This window comes from Charadrius vociferus, unplaced genomic scaffold (assembly GCF_000708025.1).
Source record: "Charadrius vociferus isolate BGI_N301 unplaced genomic scaffold, ASM70802v2 scaffold549, whole genome shotgun sequence".
In the NCBI taxonomy this organism is placed as follows: domain Eukaryota; kingdom Metazoa; phylum Chordata; class Aves; order Charadriiformes; family Charadriidae; genus Charadrius; species Charadrius vociferus.
This window is the reverse complement of record NW_009650103.1, coordinates 4,060,660-4,088,058: the sequence shown is the minus strand read 5'-3', so window position 1 is coordinate 4,088,058 and position 27,399 is coordinate 4,060,660. Positions and strand designations below refer to the sequence as shown.

The 27,399-nt window shown below is 38.6% G+C and overlaps 1 protein-coding gene across 1 annotated transcript in view; it reads left to right on the top strand.

Moving 5' to 3' along the window:
• DENND1A (DENN/MADD domain containing 1A) overlaps positions 1 to 27,399 on the top strand; it is a gene marked incomplete at its 5' end in the record, with an annotated part of 202,056 nt that overhangs the window by 151,404 nt on the left and 23,253 nt on the right. The window contains 6 exons of the mRNA XM_009892358.1: positions 4,627 to 4,728; positions 5,280 to 5,367; positions 5,956 to 5,996; positions 7,779 to 7,850; positions 8,900 to 8,956; positions 15,489 to 15,620. Coding sequence (XP_009890660.1) covers positions 4,627 to 4,728; positions 5,280 to 5,367; positions 5,956 to 5,996; positions 7,779 to 7,850; positions 8,900 to 8,956; positions 15,489 to 15,620 — 492 coding nt within the window. The remainder of the gene's footprint in view (positions 1 to 4,626; positions 4,729 to 5,279; positions 5,368 to 5,955; positions 5,997 to 7,778; positions 7,851 to 8,899; positions 8,957 to 15,488; positions 15,621 to 27,399) is intronic.

The window sequence follows — 27,399 nt, the reverse complement described above, 5'->3', positions numbered from 1 at the left end:
TGCTGACCATGATAATGCAAAAGAGATTACATATATCTTCCATGGCATAACTTTTAGGGTTGTCTAAACAAAGTCTTCAGGTTTGGGTTGTTGGTTGGTTTTTTTACCCTTAGAATCAAGTTTTGTGAAATCTTTGCTTGTGCAAGAGACTCTCCCTGTTGACCTGATTTGAACCCTGTCTTTATTATCTTAATGTTTTCTCCAGCAGTCACATGCTGGCTTTAAAGCCCCATTATCCAGGTACACACTTTGGTGTCTCAGCTCTTGCAGGACTGGGAGTGTTCAGACTTCCATGAGTTCCTGCTGGAAAGACACACATGTGCTAAGGCATCAGTGGTGTTTACCTCTGTCCCTTCCTCCAGGTCCTTCTCTACTTTGTGCTGTCTTCTGTCCCACATAGTTTTAGTCCTTTATATGTGAAAGTTATCGCCATAACCAGTTAGCTAGCGTGGTAAGCCAGACAATTGCGATATGATACTTCTCTCACTGACAGTAACTGTCTGCACGAGGTCCTGTACTCTCTCCTGAAAGAAAGTTTTTTCTTTCTGAGGAAAGGTGATTTCCTCGGAAGATGGGGGATCACGGTGAAATTTTTCACATTCATTAGCGTAGCTAATGAAAATCTGGCTTTATCTTTCAGTTTGCATTATGGCTTCTTAAATTAGTACAGCAGGTTGCAGGAAGCTCTACGACAGTCTGCAATAAGTCCTAGACTCCTTTAATTTTTCACTTACTGCCTTAAGTAGTTTTAAACATTATTATAGAATGTAACAGAATTCCAATTTTAAAATAGGGCTGGCAACAGATCAAATGTGGGCTGAAACTTTTCAGCTTTTTAAGGGATTGTGAGATAGCAGCACTGCCCTGATGAACTTTGTTATGCCATAAGAATGTAAAATATTCATGTAAAGGGAGATTTGCAAAGGCACCTATTTTTTCAATGCATCTGGGACTCTTAAATCTTAAGTCTTGTATTTGAAAGTTACTTCTCTTGGTTAAGATTGCAGATTAAATGTCTTTGAAATGTGTAAAATTTTGTATTAAAAATAATTTTGTGATCCAATCTTGAAATATATGAATTATCTAATACTGCAGATCATATTCCTCATAGAGTTGCATTGTGCACATATTTAGAGCATTTGCAATGCCATATCTTAGCTTCTGTTATGCATTTATAGTTGGAGAGAGAAACAGTGGATATTTAAGGTGTTGAAGAATCAAGGCCTAAATGCTAATTTTTGGAAACAGCAAGTTTAGGAGTTGATGGGTTTATCGAGACAAGTTATTATAATTGTTTTACATGTGAGCGAGACAATTCATTTCACAAAATATCTGCAGTTCTTAGCATGTCCCCTCATGTATAATGTCATCTGTCTGTAAAATCGGAGCTGGTTAGCTTTATAATTTACAGTTAACTAAATCTGTCAAGAAAATGGTCTTATTGTCCATCTTGTGTTTTTTGTAATGAAGCTGTGGATGGGGGTTAGCAACAGTGTGTGCACCCTTCTGGAGGTCATGGAGGATGGAAGGTACTAATGCATTCTAAGCTGCAAAGCTCACGCTTGACCTCGATGATTAAAGTTTTTCCTATCATCTAGCAGCAGTTGAGCCTGAATTGTCTCTACAGAAGTCAAAAGGTCTAATCAACCTAATGAACGAAGTCAATCATTAATACTTTGGGGAAGGAAGTGTGTTAACATGATGATAATACTGGGCCCCCCCAGCTGTGGCACGTGTCTCTAGGGGCGGTACGTAGCGGGACGGTAAGAGGAGAGGCTGGTGGCAGCGTGCTGGGTGCACAGCGGGGCAGAGGAGGCCTCTCTTTGGCAGGACATCGTTCTTTCCACAATATTCGTACTCCGCTCTGGCTGTGGGAGAAATTTTGGGTTCCCGTAGATTGTAGGGAGGGTTGCTTCTTTCCTTTAAAGTGTTTTGTAAGTGAGGCTTAAATGAAAGCTAAACCTTCCTCTGGTGAACAACTTCTCTGGTCATGGACTAATCTGTGCTTTTCTTCATGTATTGCTCCCAGCTCTGTCCACACTCAAGATTGTATCTATGTCAGACACAAATATTTTTCAGGCATCTTTTATTGTGTTCTGGTAGCTGAATTTGATGGGAAAGCCTTTTTCGTACTGGTCAAGTAGACACTGCATCCTGTTGTTTGTTGTACTGTTTCCTAGGCCCCGCTGGGAAAGTGTCCATCGCTGCAACTTCTGTAGTAACAGATGCATTTGCAATTTCCTAAGATTCTTACTAATTGTAGTGCTCTGTACTATCCTGACCTTCACTTCCTGGTACCTGTCAGAGTATAAACAAATCTCAAGTGGGATGGCCATAACTGAATGTAAGATATTAAGTTCTTGCCTGGGGAGCTTATATTAGTCCAAATTGTCAGCCCCATCTCCAAATCAACTAATGGCTTTTTCCATTTGCCAAGTTACCTCTTGTTCAAAGTCTTGTTCTGACACTTCCATGTCACGCAGCAGTTCTGTCCCTCTCTGCCATCTACTAACAGGAGTGCGTGATCAGCTGTTAATCATTTCATTGGCCTGGAGAAGAGAAGGCTCTGGGGAGACCTTATAGCAACTTTCCAGTATCTGAAGGGGGCCTACAAGAGAGCTGCAGAGGGACTTTTTACAGGGGCATGTAGAGATAGGACAAGTGGTAATGGCTTGAAGAGGCTTGATTTTGATTAGGTATCAGGAAGAAATTCTTTGGTGTGCGGGTGGTGAGCCCCTGGGGCAGGTTGCCCCGAGAAGCTGTGGCTGCCCCATTCCTGGAGAGGTTCAAGGCCAGGTTGGACGGGGCTTGGAGCAACCTGGGCTGGGGGGAGGGGTCCCTGCCCGGGGCAGTGGTGGGGTGGGATGAACTTTAGGGTCCTTTCCAACTCTAACCATTCTATGATTCTGTGATTTGAATGCATTGAAATCTTCCAGGCGGTACATACCTTGATTTTTGAGACAGAACCTTTGTTTGATTGTAGTGATGTTGTTTTTTCCTGTAAATAACCTGCTAGAGTAAATCAAAGACAGGTTATTATTTTTTTTTAAATGAGTTATCCTAAAATTGTAGTTGTCACATAAGAAACCTGCTTTCTTTCACAAATTGGAAAATGGAAATTCATTGGCCCAAGGAAAAGGTTAAAGAAACTATCCTAAGAGTGACTTCTTCCCTCTTTGAAAGAGACCCATCCTGTGCTTAGACAGTCATTTGCAATTGATCCTTTTCCTCGTGCTAAGAACAATCTGTCACCTCTGGCATTTGTTGACTGCTGGGTCAGAGGTGAGGTACATGGTGTATCATCTTGGTGATTCTGGTTGTTCAATTCATTGGAGACCAGGACTAATTTTATTACTGCAGTCTGATTATTTGAAGCCAAATAGTTCCTTCGCTTTCCTCATAAATTATGTTAAAATCTGATACAACTGTTTGCAGCATTTGATGACAATGGTGAGGTCAGTTATGTTGAAGGACAGGCCATTGGCAGTGCGTATCGGCTGTCAGGTTGAGAACTCTGGGGCAGTTCCAGACCTCAGTAGGAGATGTGTCAAGGAGGACATTTGATCGATAGGGAAAAAGGTGAATACCTATGGATTTTAGGAAACGTGAGTGTCATCACAATTTGCCCAACATAATTTTGAGGATTGGTTTAGTGGTGGGTTTGGCTGCATTAGGTTGACGGTGGTGGTTGGACTAAATGATCTTAAAGGTCTTGGTAGGGAAAACCCAATATGCTCAAAGCAATGCTGCGGTGTGGGATTTTTCTGAGCACAGTCGTTTTAGTGGCCATGTTATCCTAGCTTTACACTGCCGGTGGTACACGAGATTGCCAATATAAAAAGCTCTTGGAAATGGAAGGATACCACTCTTTTAAGGGGAGTGCTTTAGGGGTTTTTGCTCTCTAATGTTGATTTTTAACACTCAACAGATGAAGAGTCCAAATAGATTTTAATATGAAGCCTCGATACTAATTATACATCAGTATAATTTTATCATTCTTTGTTACTTTCTTGTTTTTAATTCAATAAATATATTTGCTTGCTACATTGATTATTTGTAGATTTAAGTGTGGAGGAAATTTGTGCCCTTATGGCAGATGCACAGCAGACTTCAGCATTAACATAACTCATTAAAATAAGATAAAAGTAGAGCTGCAAAACAATTTATGTCTTTTGCCAACGATGTTATGAAAAAGGGAAATTTCTCTCATTTGATATATGAAAGTCTAATCTGCCAAATACACTCTTTTTCTTTGGAACTAGGAATGTGCAGGTTAACTGGCCGGGTCTGCCCAGGCAGATAAGCAGAATACACAAAATTCAGATGACTGAGTGTCATGTTTTGGGGACATTAAGTAAAATTGCCTGTTTTGGATGACGAAAGCTCCTTCACCAGCATTAGCAAAATGTGCATAAAGTGAATGTGTTTTGTTTTGATGATGCACAATTTGCCAGTTTCCAACCTGTTGCTCAGTCCCATGGTTGAAACCTGGGAATAAACTACCGTTTCCTCAGTGTTGTGTAAGGCCTGCCGTACTGAGCTGTGTATTTTGGCAGGGAAGTAGACAGTGGATTCAAATGGATTCTGACAAAGCTTTTTCAGTGTTTAATGCTCTGAACTCCACAGGGTGAACCCATCACTTTTTGTGAAGAAACATTTGTGTCCCATCGTTCTGCTGTCATGAGGCAGTTTCTTCAGAATGCCATTCAGCTCCAGCTCTTCAAGCAGGTACTGGCTTAATTGCTCTAATGTAGAAGCAGATTCTTTAACAATACAACTGGGATTTTTTGAGGGCTGTCCCTATATTCCTTGGTCTTTCAGCGGCATAATGAGGAAAATTCATGTAGTGTAGCACCTTAATTCCGGTTTGCTGGCTTTTCTCAGATTCGGGTGATAAGGCTTTCTGTATTTTAAGAGGTATATGGTTTTCTCTGTGCTCAGTTTTGATCTGAGCATACCGAGACCCGATATATCTGCTGCAAGCTCTGTACAGAAAGCATACTACTGTAAAACACGGTATTACTGCTTCAGGGAAGCTGAAAACATATTTGTATAGAGAAAGGGAGGAATGCTGGGGGTTTTGGTGAAGCAGCATACCTTTTTGCCATGGTAAATGGCAAATGCCATTTTGCCAATTTTGGTTGCATTTACATTCTATTTAGAGTCCCTACCCGATAAGAACATTGAGGTTATTCTAGCAAATGCAAAGCAAAGTCCTTCTGAAAAGATAAAGGATGGGATGGTTGATTTGTTTCCACTCTCTTTTAATGCTGATGTAGTTCATTGATGGCCGTCTGGATCTTCTTAACTCTGGAGAGGGCTTCAGTGATGTGTTTGAAGAAGAGATAAATATGGGAGAATATGCGGGTAAGAAATGCAGTATTTTAAAGTCATTTCAGACACTGTTCTTGACTTACTGTTTGTGGGCCATCATGATGTAATGGGTCATTGCGGTTACTCAGGTAAATAACTGAAGCTGCAATGACCCCTGTAGGATGAAGCGTCTTAAATTTGTGTTCTTTCCTCTGTCAAGAACTGAGTAATGTATTGTAGTGTGAATAAAGTCTGTTCAGTCTTGCAAAACCTCACCTTTACCAGTTGGCTAAAGTACAACTAAAAGAGTTCTTGTAATGGAGGATACTGAAAAACTTTGGCTTTACCCAGAACCACCTCAATTTCTTTTAGCAATCTTTAAAAAGAACCTCAGGGTTCTCAAATGTCTGCAAGACAAACCCAGATAAAATAGAAGTGCCCCCTAGCAAGTAAAAGAAAAATTGTAGCTATCTAGTCCATTTTTTGTTATTGTGTTTCCATTAAAAGCAAAGCCTGGTTCTCCTGTTCTGTTTCTGTTCTGTTCATGCTCCTAGAACCAGCAAGTGCTAGCTCTTCACATTTCTGCCTTGTTTTCTTTTCAGTAGAGAGTTACAGTTTGTTTGTTTTTGTGATTCTCTCTAGGTAGCGACAAATTGTACCACCAGTGGCTCTCCACAGTCAGGGTAAGAGCACAATATTCTTCAAACAGACATTCTGATTCTTGCTGGGCCATTGTGCAGTTCCGGGTGGCTGTTAATCTCTGTCCTTGTGAACAGAACTAACCTGTTGCCTGCAGTGTTCACCTGTGACCAACTTGAGTTTATTTTTGGGAAACTAGTGTGTTCTTCGGGTGCAAGAAAGAACAGAAGAAAAAATACGCTAAAAAAAAAAATCACCATGGGAATTATCAAGTTTTTGAAATCCACTTTTAATGTCTTGGAGACAGCTGGAAATAAGTTAATGTCATTTTAGAAAATAATGTGGTTTTTCTTTTCTTTCAATAGAAAAGAAAAGGGAAAATTGCCACAGCAAAAAGCTCTTTATAAAGCTAAATGGTGTGAAGTGCTGAATGGGGACAGCACTGTTTGGGACGTTTTTTATATCTCTTTGGTTTAGTGCTCTGGTTGTATAAATTAAAAATTTAAATACTTTCAGAGAATGTTATTATAGGTGATAGTAGACAGCTGATTTTAAGTCTCTTTTGATGCATAAAACGTGATGTATTGAAAAGTAGCATATTTCTGGTTTACGGGTTTGAATCAGTAGAAAAGAATGAATTGTTTTCTGACAGAATTGAGTTTTGCAGCATTCTGTTTGCCTCTTTTCCTGGTTATGAATGGAATTGTGTTCCTTACACAATATATTCAGCTCAATATTATTATCTTGATAATTTAGAATTAAACATATTTTGTAACAATAATGCAAAAAAATCCATTATATTCTTAGATGGGTAAATACATATACATAATATTATAAATATATAAATATGTAGGATGACAAATAATTTTAAAATTATAAGAAAAGGGAGTGGCTGAGAGTGAATATAAAAATACTTGTGATTAAATTCAGCAGTTTATAATTTTTGTTGAGGATTAGTTGTCAGGTAGTAACAGAAGTAGTAAATCTTAAAACCATTTGCATCCGATTGCCTCTGATCTCTGGAAATATAATTTTGCACTGCAATAAGAAAATATAAAATTATCCAAGATTTTATTCGTTGGATTTTACCCATCTCCTTATCAAATAAGGTGCTGTAGAGCGATAGTCAATGGTGTTTGGAAGATGTGTAAAACACCGACCAGACTAACAGATTATTCTGTCTGACATATTACTGTCTTATGACTTTTATTATGTTCACCACATGCAATTCAGCTTTTCTAGAATTAATGTTTATGACTGTAGTTAGATTTCATTTTCCCTCAATTTATCCTTTTATTGACTACTTAGATCTTAAAAAGGCAGCATGCTTTTGATAAATAGTATTGTGGGATCATGAAAAGTAAAATAAAAAAAGATCTTCCTCCTTCAGACTGCACGTACAGGTTTTCCTGAAACTGAATTTTCTGCCCCAGACATTGAGTATTTGGTAGGATGCTTTTGTCTTAAACTTGTTTAGGATTTTAGTGCAATGGGCAGGACACCTGTGGGGGTGAGTGGAACAGTCATAGAACACTGTTTTGTGAGACGACCTGTAGGACAAGGGCTCTTGATATTAGGAGATCCCGACATTTCTCATTTGAAAACTGCTGTTTTGAACAGAATTGATGTTCCTCTGGAAAACTGGAGAAACATATAATACATTTTTACTTGTTTTCTATTTCTTTAAATTTACCGTTTTAATGTTCAGCTCTGCTACTAAGCATAGTTAATGCTTTGTTATTTTAAGTTAAGAATGGTGGATTTGAGATTGCCGTTTGCTTTAAAGAGCTTTGATAAAATTTATGCCATTGTTCCTATAATTATAGAAAGGAAGTGGGGCCATTTTAAATACAGTAAAGACCAAGGCTAACCCTGCCATGAAGACTGTCTATAAGTTTGTAAGTATCAAGTACTGGCTTACTACTGAGATAAGAGTCTAATCACAATTACATTTTAACCTTTCAAATGAAACTCAAGACTTAAATTCATTTTTATTGGACTCACAAAATTACTTAAAATACACGTTCATCTAAATTTCAAATTTAAATGGAAAAGTAATTTTGAAATTTAAACATAATTGAAATGCAAAAGAGAAAGGGAACTTGTGATTTCTTTTGAAAGTATAGATGATAAATTCTATTTATTACATAGAACTATTTCTGGGAAATAGTGCCTGTATGCTTTACTAAGCAGCTCTACCATCTCATCATTACTCTGTTGGAAATCATTGTTGCCTCAGGTTTCCCTGCTTGCAGCTTCGTCGAAATAAGGGAATCCTCTCATTTTCCAAATTGTTTCCATCTTTTCTAAATGTCAATTAATTTTTCCCTAGAGATTTCTTATACCTGCTCATTTAGAGCCCAACTGACTGAGTTATTCTTTAAATGAAAATGTTTTCAGTCCTCTTAACAAACAGCGACTATGTTACTGTGTGTCCTTTGTGGCTGCCAGTTTCACTGTGCAAGATAAAACTGCATAGAAACAAGCAAGGATTTCTTCTAAGCTCAATTTTAGGAAATAATGCTACAAAAAGCCTTGAGATAACTATTCAAACTTTTATTTTCTCCTGCCTTCCTCCAGCCTGAGAAAGATGAGTAAAATGAGATTAGCTCTACTAAATGGAGCTGGCATCTGGAGTATTGCAAGGAGAAAGTTTGCAGGCTTGCTCTTTCTGTTGATTGTTAACGTATAGCAAAGATAAATACTTGTGGAGTGCAAAAAGATGAAAGATGTCTATGGCATCAAAACAGAGCAATGAATGTGTGGGTGGGTGGGTATTTTGGGGTTTTTTTTTAGCTTTGTTTGTTTTAATACGTTTTCAGTATCCTGTTACAATTTTTTCTTTGCCATTTTTAGTAACTAGAGAAAGTGAATCTTGAACTGAAATCAAGCGTTGTCACTGCTGGAAATAGAAGGGGATTTTAACTTAAATTAATTTTTCATGCAGGCAAAAGATCATGCAAAAATGGGAATAAAAGAAGTGAAAAACCGCTTGAAGCAAAAGGTACTTGAAGTTCTTATTCAAAATGTATAAGCACCATGTATGAAATACTTAGCCACGAAAAGCATTATGTGATCAATAGGAAGCTGTTTGATACAGTGTTGTTAGCACACTTCAAAATGCATTACCAGCTGTCCCGGATTTTTCACACTGTTATAAATATTCACAGACAAAAAACCCCGTCTTCAAATACATTAAGGCTCTGACTTAAACCCACAAAAGCCAGAAAATTGAGTGTTCTATCTGGAGTGGTCCCTCTCCTGTCCTTTGTGCCGGGGCATTGTGGAACGGGACTTTATGTGAACTGGGAGATCTTTCCTACAGTAATGGCAGTGAACTTTTTGCAAATGGCAAATTGTTGTTATTTCTACAGTAATCTCTCAGGGAAAACAGTACAGGGTCAGTCACAAGGAACAGGATTTATATGTTTCATGAGTTTCTACTGCAAAGTTTAGCCATAAAGGAATTAAATTAGAGTTGGTGTTCATTTCAAATTTGAATTATTGCAGAAAAAAAATGCTCAAACTGTTTGTTGTTTTCCAAATCTGTCTCTGATTGTAAACAGTACAATTCCAAGAATGCTGAATTGTGTTTGACGAATGTGTTTTCCAATACTAACTGCTCCTTTTAAGCCAGAAGCACCGTCGTATCGATACATACCTTATGAATGAATGGTTAACTCTGCCTTAGGTTTGTTTCAGATATTGTTTCTTCTTTGAAACAGAGATATTAGAGTCTTTTGGGAAACCAAGATAGAACTGGATATAGAAATGAAGTTCCTATCAGAGGTTTTTATTCAATTTGTTGCATAATAGTTTGGGGTTTTCTTAATCTATGCTATCTCAGTAAATTTCTTCTTAAATTTATCTTAAAATAGTGCTGCAAATGTATTCCTGTGGCACAAACAGAAATCTACCTGAACACGTCAACAAAAGTTTAATGCAAAGGGATTATTCTGCAGCCAGGTTATGAACTGATGAAATTAACTGTGTGTCCAGCCAAATGCTGTTTGCTCTTGAAATATTCTAGCAGATTCTTGAGGAAGATAAAGTTGCTTCAGGTGCTTTTAATGCTATTTTATCTTATTACACTTACTACTTTATATGCGGCCACTTTAGGTATAATATGAAGATCTTAGAAACTTGAAGCAGTTTTCCTGTACGTGGAAATTTGTGTAATTCCATGTGTTTCACTTCTGGACATAACCTTCTTGAATAATAAAATGTTTGCCTTCTTATGTGCATTTCTAAAGCAGTTGGAGCTGTGTAAAATGACCAGATTGTTTTCCTCTATTTTAAACACTAATATAATTATATGCTATTCTGTGACTTTTGTATAAAAGGTTGAGAAACGTCCCATTCATTCATTGCTTTGTTTTACTATTATTGTCTTTCTAGTCCTTCAAGCAGCATTCTTTTTAAAAAAACACACACAACACAAATAAATGGCTCAATTTGGTTTCGTCTTCCTTATCAGGTGGCATTTCTGTAAGTAAGGTGGTTAAACATGATTGTTCAACATACGCTTTCGCAAGAGCTTAAAATATTTCTGTGAGTAGTTGACACATACTGCTCTACCTCTCCTTTCTTCATTAAGTCTGTTCTTTTCTATCTCATCCTTTTCTCCCATTTGAATGGAAGATAATTCTAAAATGAGGTATTACTCTGTTTAAAGTGATAAAAATAACAAAAATTGTTTTGACCGCTCTCATATTATTTTTAATCTAAATGTCTGTGCTGCTCTGTTGACAAGTCTGTTAGTGCATCCTCACCAATTTTCATGTGACAACATTGTATTTTTCATGTACTTACTTACTAGTGTGTGCAAGTGTTAGCTGTTTGAAATTCTGGCATCATTAAATAGTTTTTGCCACGTTTGGGATGCTAGTCTTTCATCTTCTAAGGATAACCTAAGGTTATTTTTAAACTGAACTTACCATCCGCTGCATTTTAACATATTATTTTCCATTATTAATACAAAAAGTATGCAGGCTACCGGTAAGGAAAAGTCAAATATAAACATCCCTTTTCCAGTTTTTGCTGCCAAATATGAGCAGCTTCTGTACAAGATAGAATTTAAAAATGCAATAAAGCGAGAGGTCTGCTTCCTACAACTCTGCATAGCAATGGTGACCTCTTAAATATAATCAAGAGCCCATTTTGCCCTTGGTCTGCTCCAGTCTTGGGTTTGAATTGCAAATGGGAAATGCAGGATTGACCTGTTGAGAGGTCACTGTGGTGTGTGTAAGGTCCTTCTTTAATATGATAGTAGAGATTGAATGGGGCTCTATTTCCATCCCTTGTTCATTTGTGGTACAGTATTTCAAAGCAACAGAAATAGTTTTCAGAGGATTCTTAGGAGTGATAGCAAATAATTGTTAATAGATACAGCATGGTAGCTTTATTTTATATCTGATACAGTAGATTTTAATATTTTTCTTTCTTTTTTTTTCTTTTCTTTTTTTTTCTTTTTTTTTTTTTTTTTTTTTGTAAAGGCTGCTTTTTCCGTTTCACAAATGGACCATGGTGGTCAAGTCACTCTGTTATTGGCTCGTTTGAAGCTTAACTACATAGAATTAGGAAGAAGGAGGAATATGAATGGTACCATCCTCAACTTTCAGTAAGGAGAATGTAACTTACTGAAAGCTTCTGGATAAGACAATTTATATAAATGGTTGGGTACTTGGCATTAATGTATTCAACATTATTTTACTTACTAGAGCCCTGTGTGGCTCTAGTTAATGGCTGTTATCAATAGGCTGTTGTCAGTGCTTTATTATCAGTACAGTAGAAACAGCTCATTTAGAGGTTTATAAAATAACCTGAAGGATCCTTCTAGACATTCTGGAATGTGTTTTTTGCTCTTCTAATATACAGTATTTGTAGTCAATTACAAAAGGTCCCTAGAAAAATTACTAATGCATATTTAAACAGAAGAAAACCTGATTCAGTTTACAGGGTAAACTTTACATATCTGTAAATATATATTTTACTCATTTTCTGAAGTTAGTCCTTTAAAATAAATAGGTGGTAAAGATTTCACCTGAACGGACAGTTGTTAGGGGAAGCACTGTTTATATACAGAGATAATTATGGAGTGTGATAGATCATTGTCATTCTCTTTTTCCAGTAATCTAGAAAGCATCTTTTTTCCACAGGCAAAAGGTGTTTTTGTTTTTTAATGATATCCTCAAATTACACCTTCCTTTAGTTAAAAAGTCACTAAAACATTGCTAGGTTTTCACATTTCTGGAGAGTTTATTCCAGTAACGAGTAACTTATCACCTTCCTTTTTTTTCTGGTTTTTGGGAGGGATAGGTCTCCTGTTGTTATCCTGGATAACATATCTGACATGAGCTACTTCAGCAATGCCTTGCTGGCTAGTAGCAAATCACTTTTTTGGGGATGTGTCGGAACTGAAAAGTCAGACTTGGGACGTACCTACACGGTGTGATGCACCACGGTACGGAGAACCGCTCGGGAGTGCCAGGCAGGCTGGTACACTCGCACAGCATGGCTCTGGGTGGAGGTACCAGCATTGGTCCCAAACGCCGTGTGGAAATCTCAGACTGCATTCTGGCTGGTAAATCCTCTCCCTCCGTTGGGTTGCGCAGGTCTGCCTGGCTTTCCTTGGACTACCAGGAAATGGCACTGCTTTTTTAAGGCCTGCCTGCACTATGATCCACTGCAGTGCTTTGGTCATTTGTAGTTCTCCTGGTGCAGCACTGCCTGTATCAGTAGACGTTTTGTGAGCCCTGATGCCTTTCTGAAGCTGAAGTTCAGAATCAGAGAGTCCCATTTTCTGTTCGTGGTTTTATCTCTGTCTCGTACTCCCCACTGACTTCTCAATAACTGCATTCAGAGTCTGTTAGCGGACTGAAGGTATGTCATGGTCTGCTTTGAAAGACTGTTGTCTACTTTCCAATTATAGAATTGCCAAACACTTTGGCATTTAACTGTTTTAAAGCTACTTGGAGCCCTTATTTTGGGGTGTTTAAAATCAGATTTCTCTGTTTATTTAGCTCAAATGTGGTTTCATTGAAGGTAGAAACCAAACTTTTGTGAAGCAAATTTTTCTTTGACTGAAGCTGTGTTGTCGATTTCTCTGTCTTTTGGGGATTTTGAAAAAACAGAGGTATCAAATAATTTCATTCTCATATATATTAAGTAATTTAAAAAAAAAATAAATTGACTGAAATGTGCTGCAATTTTGGGGGGATTCTGTACACCGAGCAGTGGAAATACGCTTTAGAAACATCTATTTTGTATGCAATTATATCATCAGAGAAGTACATCAAATCTATAGCAATAAAAGATACAAGGATTTGCAGTGATCGTAATACATCTTTGGGGGTTTTGCTTAATGGCTTGATCTGGCTGTATCTTTAATCTCCTCCCATTCCCCCGATGTCCAAACTTGTGTGTGCATTTTACATTTTTCTGGACACTTTGCCTGGATTGGAAGACGCTTTGCTTTCCATTGATTCCCAGCTGTCTGTTACCTTGGTTGGAGCCACAGCTCGAGGTGGAACTCTGAAAGCTCTGCAGTGCTGGGAACATCCACTGTTCAGTGCAGTCTGGTGGCTTTGGATGTGCTGAGCACCGTTATGGCATATAGATAACAGGTCTGACACTTGGTGCATATTTAATATGGCTATACTTGTACAGAAATATGTGAATAAAGGTTGTATTTAATGTCATCAGATTATGATTATCAGAGGGCTGGAGCACCTCTCCTATGAAGACAGACTGAGAGAGTTGAGGGGGTTCAGCCTGGAGAAGAGAAGGGTCTGGGGAGACCTTAGAGGCCCTTTCAATGCCTAAAGGAGCTCTGGGAAAGCTGAGGAGGGACTCTTGATCAGGGAGGGGAGCCATAGGACGAGGAGTGATGGTTTTAAACCAAAAGAGGGCAGATTTAGGTGAGATATTAAGAAGAAATTCTTGACTATCAGGGTGGTGATCCCCTGGGGCAGGGTGCCCCGAGAAGCTGTGGCTGCCCCATCCCTGGAGGGGTTCAAGGCCAGGTTGGACGGGGCTTGGAGCAACCAGGGCAGGGGGTTGAAACTAGATGATCTTTGAGGTCCCTTCCAACTATTAACTGTTCTGTGATTCTATGATTTCAGAACAGTATACGTCGCTGCTATATGTTATGTGATTCCAGAATGGACCAGATCCCATGGTAGCTTGTTGCTGTTTTGGAGCTGAAGTATGAGTTTGACAGAAGCTTGCATTTCTTGTACTTGAGTTGGTTTGGGTCTCTTTGTTATTAATTCAGCATACTTTGTTGAATTTTTTTAAAGACAAAGTAGCATTGTGCAGCTGGAGGGTGAGGGGAGGAAAAAGTTTTTCTCTCTAGCTTGACCTTAACAAGTTGTTAATTTCCCCACGATCCTTATACCCATATTGGTGAACCACTGCTCTACCAGCTGGATCTAAAAAGGTCTCTCAGCTTCTCTGTGGAGCAGACAAAGCCCCTTAGAAAGTCCATCCAGCTTTTTGTTTCATTTGACCTAAACACATTAGGTCAGTCTGTGTCCAAAAGAACCATTTCTAATTGGCCATCGGCTTACATGTCTCATTATTGTACCTTAGCAAGACGGAAACTTGAGGGGGCATGTCAAAGGTCAGTGAATCAAAGCAATGTCTATGTCAGCAGCCAACCTCAGGTCAGTCTTGCAGAGCTACAGTGTGCGCAGGTTTCTCTCTATATTTACCAAGCATTATTTCCTTGACATTGTTGCAAAGAGATGTAAGGTTTGGGGCCCACTGCGTTACAGACTGTTTCTCAACTGACTTTCAAACTCTTTTCTCCTTGTCTGATTCCTTATGTCTGCACGCCTTTGTCTTTTTCAAAACCTATGTTATATATACCATACATACACTTGCCAAGTCTTCTAACCTAGGTTGATGGGTCACTTTGCTTCTGAAGATGGGGACTAATGGCAAAAGCAAGGCAAAGCAAAACAAAAAAGCATCCTGCTAGGCAGCAGTTTGTTTTATACAATCTCCTGAAGGCATATTCAGTATACACAGACTCAAAGATAAAATGCAAAGCTAACTAAGCTGTGAGTTTCATCTCTCCTTGCCACTTCCACAAGTAATTTTTCTGCTACAGATAATTCTGTGAAGTACACAAATGGAATTACTTTTTTCATTTAGGTTTGCAAAAGCAGAATAGCCCCGTTCCTAGGTTTCTGTTGAATTTGTTCCTGGAATAGAAATTTTGAGCTATGTGGGTTTTTTCTGCCTATCTATTTCCTGGCTTTTGAATGTTTAAGTCAGACATTTTATTGAATATGTCTGTTTGCATGCAACATTGGTATTAGGAGGAGAGAGTGGTTGTGTACAAGCTCTGATTGACAGAGTACAATGAAATGTTTTATTCTAATGATGTTTTCTTTTCTGTACTTTGGTGTTTTTTTTTCCCCTAACATCAAAATTGTTAGTCAGCATTATCCTCTAGCGTCTCCTTTGTGCCCCTTACCCTTAATCAAGAACGTTCCTGGCCATGCTATTCACCTTTTCCTACCATACAGGACATTGCTGAGAATGGGTGTTCTGCAGCACCAGAGGAGTCCCTCCCAAGGCCAGCGCCTTCGCCCTTGGTTGAGAAGAAGGACCCTAAATTAAGAGAAGAGAGAAGGCCAATCACAGTACATTTTGGTCAGGTATGTCTTAGTGTTAGGTTTCTTTAAATTGTGTGACTCTGCAAAAATACTTCAGAGAAAAGTCACAATAACGAACATGCCAATTGCTTCATTATTTTTTGTAAGTGAATTGTATTACTATAGGTTTATTTCTATTTTATCTATTTAAATGGGATTCCAAAGACCTGATTTTTCTGGGGTTTACTGATTCCTTTTGTTCATACAATGATTTTCAGGAAAATAAATTCTAAGTGAATGGGGGAGAAGCATAATTATTATAGTAATTTTGTAAACTATTTTGCTGTTCTTTTAGCAAGCAAAGTGCTATAGCACTCAGAACTGAGGATATATAATTTAAAACGCCCTCTGTTATCCAGCCAGATCATTAGTGTCAATATGGAACATCCAACTATTAAAGCATTTTAACATTCTCTGAAAATTAAATGCGATGAACTAAGATGGAAAAATCAATTAATAGCTTATTAGTGTACTCTGTATTTCAGTATTGACAACTGAGCTATACGCATTAGTTACTCTTACAATGTTTCTTTTGATATGTCTGCAAAAGAGTGAGTTTGGTTGTGTGATTTTTATTTTTTTTAAGAGCTAATTATTTAGAAAATGTAGTTGCTGTGATTTTTCATGGAAAAACATACAGTATTTACTAACAGTTTGCCAGTGTTCCCCTATTAAGTGTAGCCTGACTCAAAAAATAACATTACTTGTGTTCACAGTTCTCTTTTCTTTCTCTGTATCTATTTCGTACAGTATTATGATTGGAAAACAGGAGTGAATATCTGGTTTCTTCTAAGGAAACATTGTGTAATTTTAAAACAATGGTAAAATAAGTGGGAATCATAAAATGTGAAGCAAACCAAATTTTTAGATAAGTGCCTGTTGAGAGAAACTAGTCAGTGTAGCTGCATTGACTGTTGAGGTATTAGGTAGGGCTACACAAGATATAATCATTGCTCAGAGCAATGCTGTCTGTATCATTTTAGAATTAGATTTGTTTCTTTCAGAACTTTCACCACTGTGCTAAATGTAAGTCTTCTTTTTTAAAACAGATTCTCTTCCAATTAAGTATTTGCAGTAGCGATTTATTTTTCACTTACTTTCTGTGCCAATAGCGTTGAGAGGAATTGGGACTACTGGAGAAATGTAGCCATCTAGCTCTAGCAGGAAAACGTTACATTTCATTTAAAGCCGTCAGAAATCCAGATAATATTATAATCTACTTCCATTTTTTTCCTTTAGATTTTTATGAAGGATGGATGGTTCAAACATTTTGATAGATTAATGAAATATATAATCAAGTGGAAAGTGCAAATTTGAATTCATGAGGTTTTTTAACGGTCACTTTCAAATTTTTTAATGATCACTTCCTCTGTGTCAAAAGAAACACACATCAGCTTTACTGAACCACTGGCTGTGGTGAAAGGCTCGCTTGCTAAATGCTTATTACTGTCATTACATTACAAATGTCAGTTTCCAAAAAAATGATCTAACTTAGCAGTTGTAGGGCTATCTCACTTATAGCCTTTGTCCTTTCACGGGTCCTTTTTTCCTGATAGCCCAATGCCAAAATGAAAATTAAATCATACTTTCATTCAAAAGGAAAAGATGTTTGGGTTTATGAAATATAAGGCTTTGGGGAGGCAAAAAGCAGCAACATTTGCTGTTTAAATGGGAGATGGCTTCTAACTAGTGATTAAAGGGAGAGATTTTAGTGTCACTTTTAACTCTGTCTAGAATACAGTAGGTGGGAACAATTAAAAAGCCACAAGAACTCTGAAATAAGGGCTGTTTGTGCATTCACAGTTCTTATAAACTGAAGAGGATGAAAGAGGCTTTTTTCTCATTGTCACTTGCTTTCTATGTCTGCTAGTATTATGCTAGTGTATATAGCAAAGGCAGACTTTTTTAAAATGCATGCATGCGGATTAGGGTCAAGCCCTGTGTATCAGTAATGCAGTAAGCCTCGTCCATACCACTGCAGTGAGCGAGCCTACCAACAGCAGCGAGATGCTTTAATTGAGACATGCTGTCAAAGTGACAAACACATTTGCATACAGTCTATTTATTTTTGTTGGAAAGGTCTGCAGTCTGCTGTTGGTTGAACATTCTTAATCAGCTCGCTGTAAGTGAGCCGGCAGCTAGCTGTCCTATGCTAGGTGCTTCTCTTCATTACATGACAGATTAGCTAAAGGGGGATGGGCTAGCAAGCCAGCAGCAACCTTTAATTTTAACTCATTATCTCTCACCCTATAGTGAGGTACTTTCTAGCTTTTCCAAATACAGTTGCGTATCCACAGTTGTTATGCTACAAAAAATATCACTAAAATATCCTGAAATGTCTTTGCATGTGTAGCACCTCAGCTGATTGTTCTCAAAAATTTAGCAGCAATTATCTAACTGTACGAGATTCTGTAGTGTTGCAGCTCATCTTGGGGACGGGTTATCAGGTATTGTTTGAGAGGGTCGTTTATTATGGAATTGTTTTAACAGTGGTTTCTGTAATACTAAGACGTTGTGGGAAACCTCTCCTTGATCGTGAAAAGGAGGATTTTAGCCAGAGAGCCTAGGGCAATGCAGCAAAGATTTAAACAAAAGTGTTCTTAGTAAGGCTACACGAGGAGACCAAAGTAGAAGGGGGTATGACCACAGCTTTTTGTCCGGTTTGACTTGGCATGCTTTTTTGGTTTACTCAGGGTGTACCTTTAATATTGACCCTCAGATCAACCAAATATAAGGAGCAATCATCCTGGACTCTGAGACAATACAGCTGCACTCAACAAGTAGCAAGAGCAATACAGGCAACCAAGGTTTAATGAGTGGGGAGAAGAGGGAACAATTTTCGAGCCAAGAAAACAATTCACATGAATAATGTGTAGTACTGAATAGTACTCTGTTTTGGGAAAAAGTAAGGTTAATTGTAGTAGAAGATAGAACGCTGCCGAGAACATCCTTTGTGAATGTATTATTATTGCTTGCGTTCTTCCTGGTTTTTGTCTTAAAATCTGACCAAAACTTACTTGGAACTTTGGAACACATGCTGCATACGCATCTACTGGCATCCACTGCCATAGCTGTCCTTGGGATCCCTCCCGTGGGGCAGGCAGGGCGAGCGCCGGCAGCCCACTAACCATCGGCTGGGGACAGCTCATACAGGTGATGTGGGATGCGGGTGTTTGTAGCTTTTGCTTCCATGCATACGCTCCCACTTTTTAGGTACAATGCACATGTTTACCTTTGCATCTTTTAGCTATTTGGACAACAAGCACTATACTGTGTCACTGTCTATTTTGAAAACATGCCTTGTCTAAGAAGCATCTGTCATGGGCTACTTTGGCAGGACCCACAGCTTGAAACGTTGAGGTCTGTGTGATACTGGACGTGTTTGGTTTGGGTTGTTTTTCTGGGGGGTGGGGTGAAGGGTGTTGTTTGGTTGTTGCTTTTGTTTTGTTTGGATTTTTTTAAATAATGTTCATTTTCATTTAACAGCTGCAGAAATTTTATTTCTCTTGATTTTTCATAACTCTTATTGTTTTATGTTCAAAATAAGGAAGAATGTCTGAATACAGACACACTGGTAGTGTTTTTCAGATTCTGAGTTTGCATTAGTGGTGTCTGAGTTGTGTATTTCTGCTAGAAATTTCATCTTTCATTACCAAATGGTAGTTGGTGGCAAGCTACAGTGATAAGGATGCTGCACAGAGCGTAGTGTTAAGCAGCCTTAACATTTCTCTTTTGTGGTTTTCATTAACTAATTGATCTGTATTGCAGTTCAATTTTGTCTGATTTCAGAAGTATGTTGTATGAGGAGTTCTTAATATCTTTATACCCTGAACAAACATGACAATTTATAAGTTGCCTTTATGCCACAAAAAAAAAAAAAAAGAAAAGAAAGAACAAGGCATTTGCCTTTTCTTCTTGTGAGACTGAACTGTCCTGATAAGGTATTTGGGAGGGTTTGAGTTTTTTAGTTTTTGGAGACCGAAGTCTCAAATATCTCATTCGAGTATTTGCATAAGTGATATTTATGCATGTTATGTATATTATAGCCAAAAGGCAAAGAGTCTGGGAAATGCAGGCATCTCCTTAACAATGGTGATTGTATAGCTGTTTCAAGTGACGCAAGCAGCTCTCCAAAATATCTTGCTGAGTTTTTAATGAGCAGCAGGGTTTCTCAGTTCTCTTACGTGTTATATCTTTGCATTATCTAAAGCAAAAGAAACAAAACAAAACAAAAAACCCTTTATAATGTATAAATTGATGATTTTGCTAAGGGAGAAAGCTAGATTAATATCTGAAACTGATATTTTAGAAGCCTTTTCCCTCCAGATGTCAGTGCTTAACTATTAGGCCACTAGTACACCAGCTATGATAAACACCTGCAGTGTCTGTGTACCACAGCAGGAGAAGAAATGCTGTATGATTTTTAGGTTTTTGAGACTTTGCTTAGATGAGCAGACATGTTGCCGGGTCCCTGTAACTACTGCAGTTGTGTGTGCTGGACTGCGTTCGTACAGCTCTATGGGAACCTGTGCCATTGTACAGGCTGAGGTTGTGGGTATCACACAGGCAAACGGCACTTTGTGTGTGGCAGAGTTCCAACCCTCTTCTTGGGGAGTAAAGCGAGCACTTTATTTTCCAAAATTATACCTGGTTTTAACACATCTTTTTCCTGATGAATCTCCTGCTTCTATCCACACTGCTTCACACCCCAATCAAGCCTTCATGCTGTTCCTCTGAAACATCACACTGACTGCTTCCACAAGAGCCTGCTGCTTCATACAGGATCATTGCTGGTGCCCAGTCTTCTCGTCAGTCTTTGAGAGGTGGTGGAAGACAGGGTAAACCTAGTTTCTTTAGAAACAAATATATACTTAGGAAGGTTCTTTCTCTGGAGCTTTTATACAGTCAGTAGCACAACTGGTCCAGTACAATTAAAACAACAAATGATAAGCTGCCACAAACATCATTTGTTGGGAAAGGGTATCATTTCATTAGAAGCAAGTTATAGTGGCAGTTCTGTTCAGCTCTCTGATTGTTTCTGTTATAATTAGAATGTCTTTTGTCAGATTAGGTGTGTTTATGTTTCTGTGGCTTATTTTATTTACCAGCAAATAGAATATTTTATTCCATTTATGTACCTAAAGGTAAAGCTTAATAAAATGCAGAAGAGTCTTTTGTATGTCTTTACTTGAGAGATTCAATCATATTCCATTCTGGATGCAAACTAGAGAGAATTAGTATTCAGGGGGCTAATGTAAATAACTATGAAACAAATTGAAAATATGTTAAAGCAGCTTATCTGACTGTGAAGAGACTTGTCCAAGTTCTCTTCCCAGCTGATTCTTAGTGCTGTTAAATTTTCGCGGGCCATAAAATGGAAATTGTCAGCTTATTTGCTGTTTTGATTATTTGGTGTAAATGAATGTGTTCATTTTTCCCATTCATGATCTGCACTTGGACATACAGAACAAACAACTCTGCTTTGTAGGGCAGGTTTCTTCTTCAAGGAGATTAAACAGCATTAAGAGGTCAGGGGAAGATGGGTAGAAACCCAGCCAGCTACATTCCAGAAATGCAAAACTGGATGGCTGAGGCCAGAGGCAGCAGAGGGAGGGATTATCTCCAGGGTAAAAGAGACAAAGTAGGGAAGGGAGGAAGGCTCCTCTGCCAGACCCTGTGACTCCCTTCACACCCAGGTGCTTTGCAACAATAGCAGATTCCCCTGGATCACAGCAGGCATTGTGTGGCACTGAGGTAGAAACCAAAGGGGAAAGGGCAAAACAAGTTCATTTTCTAATATTCCTGCAACTGCATGCTCTGGTTGCAAAGGGACATTTGAGTAGTCTCAAGCAGACATTAGAGAGATACCTTCATTAAGTAAATGAGCTTCCATTCCACTCCTCCCCAGTGATGAGCGGTATGGTCTCCCTTTTCCTTTCTGCTCAGCCACATGGCGTTTCCTCCCTCTCTCCATTTGATCCTTTGTGGATGTAGCAAAAGTGTAAGCATAATTCTTTAAAATTATTTTACCTTCAGAAAGCATATTTTCTACCCTCATTTCTTCTTACTCCTTTCTTTGTCTGATCATTTCAGAAAGGAATTCACTGTTGCTCAGTAAAAGTCCGCTTGCAAGAAAGGCAAATGTATTGGTCCAGAAGCACTTGTTCATCTAATGTCTGCTGGAGACTACTCAAACGTCCCCTCCGGTTCTTAGGGGACAGTGTTCTTAGTCAGGGGAGTAAAACCAATGCCAATGGACAAGAAAATAATTCATTTGATTGAAATTCTGCTTTGTGGTGTGCAAGATTTGCAGAAATGGCAATCCATGGGAGGGGAGTTATCTAACTAAAAGGCTTGCACTCTTGTCATGCCTGTAAATATTTGACAAGTGAGACCTGGTGCTCTCTTTAGGAAGATGTACACCACCTGCAGAGCATACCCAAAGGTTACTGCCTCTCATGCACTCGCTTGCCAGTGTTTTCTAATGAGCAAGCAGACAGCAATGTCTTCTTCAGTTACTACAGCGATGTAGAATGTATGTACGTAGCTCATGCTATGTAGGAGCTCATGCTTTGCAGTAAGATTACGTGGCTGCAGTCCTGCATCCAGCAGATGTGTTCATCCACAAATAAGCACATTCCAGACTATGGCTTTTAGTGTTTTCCAACTGTCTTGGCATTTCAAGTGCTTCTTAAACAGGGATGTTCAGAATAAATTTACTGCCCTGGGTACATGCAAGTCAGATGCCACAACGCTTGGATATATGGAGAAAATACTGTGGTTGAGCCGACCTCCTAGGGCTCTGTGACAAGTGATAGCAGCTGTAACATGTCTGCAGAATGTCCTTGTTAGTCCTGTTATGTTGAGGAACCCATAAATACCTTGTAGAGAGTATCTTGGTCCATCACTGCTGGCATGTGGAAGAATTGCGCTTTATAAATAATACATACATATAAAATAAATACATCAGTACATGCAAGGCTAACCAAATCACCTAGATTGACAACCTGAGAAAAGCTCAGAGGGTCTTATGGATGGATGACTTGCTTAGTCTATCAATGTAGATCAGCATCCAGAAGCTTCTTATGTATTACTTATGAAGTTGATACGTGCAGTTAGGCCAGAACTGTCTGAATTGACCTCTGGGCCCCTGGATTAAACTAGAAGATTAAAGGGAGAGAGTATGTGAAACATATGATTCTTTTAACTGCTAACCCCAATGTGATTGCTTGTTTGGCCAGGCATTTTTTGGATTTACCCTTCAGAACTGCACTGATTAATACCAAATAAAACATTTGCGGAGTGCCATGCTAGCGCCACAGGAACCGTGTACTTTTGTGTGTTTGTGTGGAGGAGTATCCCCCTAATTATGCAGACTTCCTCAGTGAATGATGAAGCTGAGCGGAGCAGATAGTCATTGCTGTTTATAGAACTCCTTAAATGAGAGACCATCTCTCTTTTTTTTTTTCTGTACAAGTATTCTGCTTGCTAGAGAGGCATAGCTGTTAAAAGATAATAAGGGATATGTTCATTTCCCAACATTTTAAGTCATGTGGGTTGCATGATCTCGTTGATTTGAATTCCAGTATCAGGCCCCCGGAAAGCCCAATGTAAAGCTGACAAAATGACCAGTTAAAAAAGAAAACACACACAAAATAGTGCAGCTTTTTTGTTTAATATTGCATTGCTGGATTTTCCAGTATTTTAAATGAAAAATATATGTAGTTAGTTCCATGTTGACAATGTCCTTGAGGATTTGACAGTGAGATTTTCCAGCAGTTGCTCTTCGTTAGAATCCTGGTGGTGTTTAATAAGGCAGCCGAACTGCTGGCACCTTCGGTTCTTGTTTGTTCTCCGAGGGCTCGGGGCTGCTGCAGTAAGCACATCGACCAGGGCTGATCATTACAAGGGCGTACGCCACCATGAATAAAAATGTCACACGTTTTCCCATCTCACAGCGGTACAAAATGTCAGTCCTGTCAAACAGACATTGCAGGTAGCAGTGAGCAGTCAGTACAAATTGGGAAGCCGAATATTCCCCCAGCTTTCTGATATTCTTCATTTGAAGCAGAAGAAAAACAGTTGTTAACCTATTAGCTGTGATTTTAAACTCTGCTGAGATAGTAGATGGATAGACTTTAACACATGGGGATAAATATATTCCTGGGGTCTGGGATTTTTTGCAACATGTCTCTCCATCCATGTATGTTGAGAAACAGATAGAATGAAAACAAGCCACTACAAAATATACCTCATTTCGGTAGAACTCCTCTGGAAATTTTAATATCATCTCAATGAGATTCTCCCTCAAACCCTTCCCTGGTTTATCTCTGTGAATACTTTTTTTTTGGGGAGGGGACCAAACCAAAACCCCCTCCTTGCTGTTTTGCTAGTGATCCAGGAATGGATGGTTCAGTGAGTTAAGGGAGTTTTCTTTTATGGTCCTTTCATCATGCAGTAACATAAGTTATCATGATTTTATTCTGTATGAATGTAAGGTATGCTGCTTTCAGATTAAGGCGTATCATGCAATGTAGAGTCCACGGGATATGTTATTTTCTGGGTGTTAGGCGTGTCTTAGTACCATGAACATACCTGTGTGTTCACCGAGTTATCCGTCTGGGATTGAGGCATGGTTGTTGTCAATGCAGAATTCTGCTGTTATTGCAGGGTCCAGAAAAAACCTGGTGCAAAAGATCAGGTGCAAAGGAGGTGGCAAAATATCAAAGAAGTAACAGAAAATGGTTGCCCTAAGGGACAAGGAGAGCAGGTAAAATGGGCTGCAGTGGTCTATGTAAAAGTGAGTATCTCAAAGAAATTTATTTAGAAGTCCATTCTGTAATTAGAAATGTTTGTGTTTTCTCTCTGATACCTTCTCAGAACCAAAAAAATGGTATACGCGTTTAAGGTAGTGAATCATTGCAAATTACCCCCTTACCCAAACAGCATTGATTGCTGAAGCAGATTGCAAAAGGGAAGGCTCAGCAAGGAACACTCGCGTCAAAGCCCTACAGAAACAGAAGAGCCGTCAGAAGGTGGATTGCAAGAATGCTAGCCTGCTCCTGGCTTATGGGTTTAGCTGTCTGCACTGTGATTCTTAGAGTCATCTAAGGCCTCACTACATATAAACAAAATAGGAAGCCAAATGTGTGAGGCTGTTTTGAACCAGAATGACTCTAGATTGAATTAAATATTTTGTGTTCTGTAGGCATCTGTTTGCTGTGGGAAGAGTTGCCTACTACATACAGCCTAACTTACAGTGGTTTTCAAACCGTGGTCGGCAGGCACCTGGGAACCGTGCCAGGTAAATGAGAGGCTGTTGACAGTCATCTCCTTTGGAAAATGTCAGGAGTCTTCAAACTGCAAAGTGTTGAATAACATCAGTTTAATACAGTCAGGGTTTTTTTTACAGTGTTTTAGAAGAACTGAATGCGTGTATAGATGGGAGGAGGTCAGGGTTTATTTTCAACTACACAGCAGATAAAAAGTGAAATCGAAGAGCTGAGTGGTCACAATCTCAAATTATATTGATACCATCTTTTGTGGGCTTTGTACTGCTTGTTTGCATAGTATTTGAACTTTCCTGTCACTGGAGCTAGGAAGTAATCAGAGGTCTTGACAGGTCTTTAAACCACAGATACCATTACAAGTTAACCACTACTACATAATATTCCTCCCATCAGCATCATGTAAGAACACATGGTACTTGGGGCACGGTCTGAATATGTCTGTCTGCTCAACACTTACTGCACGCATAGAAAAATATATCCATCTAGTTCTCAAAATTCTTCCTTCTTTCTGTAATTGCAGACAAAAGAAATAAAATACCATTCAGTTCTACAGCCAAGGGGTTTATTGTTTCAGCCGTGTGTTTTTAGAATAGCATTGGTTATAAACAATAATAATCCACAGTAGTGTAACCTGTGGTTTAGGATTTTCTGTCCCTGGCACTCTTCCATAACAAGCAGATTATAAGATGTAGCTAAGAGGCCTATTTGCTTCATCCTAGTGGAACTTTTTAACTTGACAAGATAGACATGATCCTGATATCATGCTCCTGCTTTTATTCTTGGTTTTAGGAGAGTTCTACATCTGGTTAGTACCATGTAAGTCCTAGATTTAAAGCAAACTGTGGCATGTGGTACATTATAGTATTTAATATTTTTTAAAGTTAGCTATTCTAGGATTGTTTGCGCAGTGTCAGGTTAGTAGATGGACATTATCAACACTGCCAAACGAGGATGAGTTCTCAGTGCTCTATGTCTAGATGCACCACAAAAAGGTATTTTTTACTGTTGATTAGGAAGGACAGAGTTTGTCTCAGCCAGGAGATAGAGGAAGCAAAGGTAGACTAAGGGAACCCTTTCTTCCCCTTTAGGAAAGAATGAGTTTCCTCTCAGTGGATCCCTCCTTTGGGATGGACCTATGTGTCCTTGGCAGTATTCCACGACACCATATATGACTCAGATGCCTGAAATAAAGATCCTTATTCAGTATTAGGGAAAACAGGAGCTTATAGGCACCTACCTTTCATTTCTTTCTCTTACTGTCTACTTCTCTGTTAGGTAACGGAAGATTCTTGGCTAGAAAGGTAAGGAATTAGTCCTTGTTTTCTCATTAAACTAATCAGAGGCCTTAATTGTGGCAGTCTCTGCCCCTTTCATAAATTCTTGGCACAGCTGAAGCATTGCTACATTTTTACCAGATTCATTCTACCTTTCCAATCTACAAATAGGGCTCGAAGAATGAGGCATCCCCTAAAACATGGAGATTATTTTTATCACAGGACCCAGCAGGCTTCTGTTGAAGTATTTCAGAGCGTAAATTAAAAATATATGCTGTAAAGCATACACTGTTCTTGTCATCCTGGTTTGTGAGCTGTACATATGGGAGTATGTAAAAAGTAGTGTGCGCGCTGTGCAGGGATCTGGATGGATAATAAAACAGCTGCCTCGTAGATTCCATCTGCTTTCTATACTGAATCTTTTTAGGTACCATACATTTTTCAGTGTTTTTATCCTTTTTTTTTTTTTTTTTTTTTAATTGACTGTTCAGTTGAGGTCCAGCATATTCTTCCAAAGTCAGCACTTTGGATCTTTTGCAGCACGATGTGTTTGAGCATGGGTACATTCAGGACACTGCATCTCTCTCCCATGTCAGATTGTCTTTAGAACATACTAGCAGTTTTTAAACCAGTCCTGAATTTCTTAAGGAAATAAGATATTCGTGTAGAAAAGCTTTGCTTTGGAAATTATTAGAAACACCCCTTACTACTGAGTGAGAGAGAGAGATGCTTCCTGCTACATGTACTAACAAACCAGCTTTCATCTATTTGTGTTTCCTTTATGCATTTTTTCTAGTTGCACTTGTTGCTGCACATGAAATAGCACCTCTAATTTACTCATAAAGGCTCTGTTTTGAATATGACTTTAAAAACAAATCTCAACAGACTTCCACAATTAGTTTGAGATAATATTCTGCTTACAAGCTGTTTCCTCGCAGACCAAAAATGATCTTTTTGTAATGTTTTCTCTAGTATTAAAAAACCTAAATCGTCATATTGTGAAAGCTTCTTGGATATATAATAGCTACATTATGAGATGTGGGATCTATAATTTTAAAATAGAATTTTTACAATGTAAAAGTGAATGTAAGATTTTTCTTCCTCCTCTCATAGCTTAAAATCACTTGTTTGATAATTAGTAAAACAGTGCCAGATCTGCAGTCATAAAATTTGCTTTCTGCAAACTTTGTCTTGTTGCTTCAGAAGTATTTAGAACAA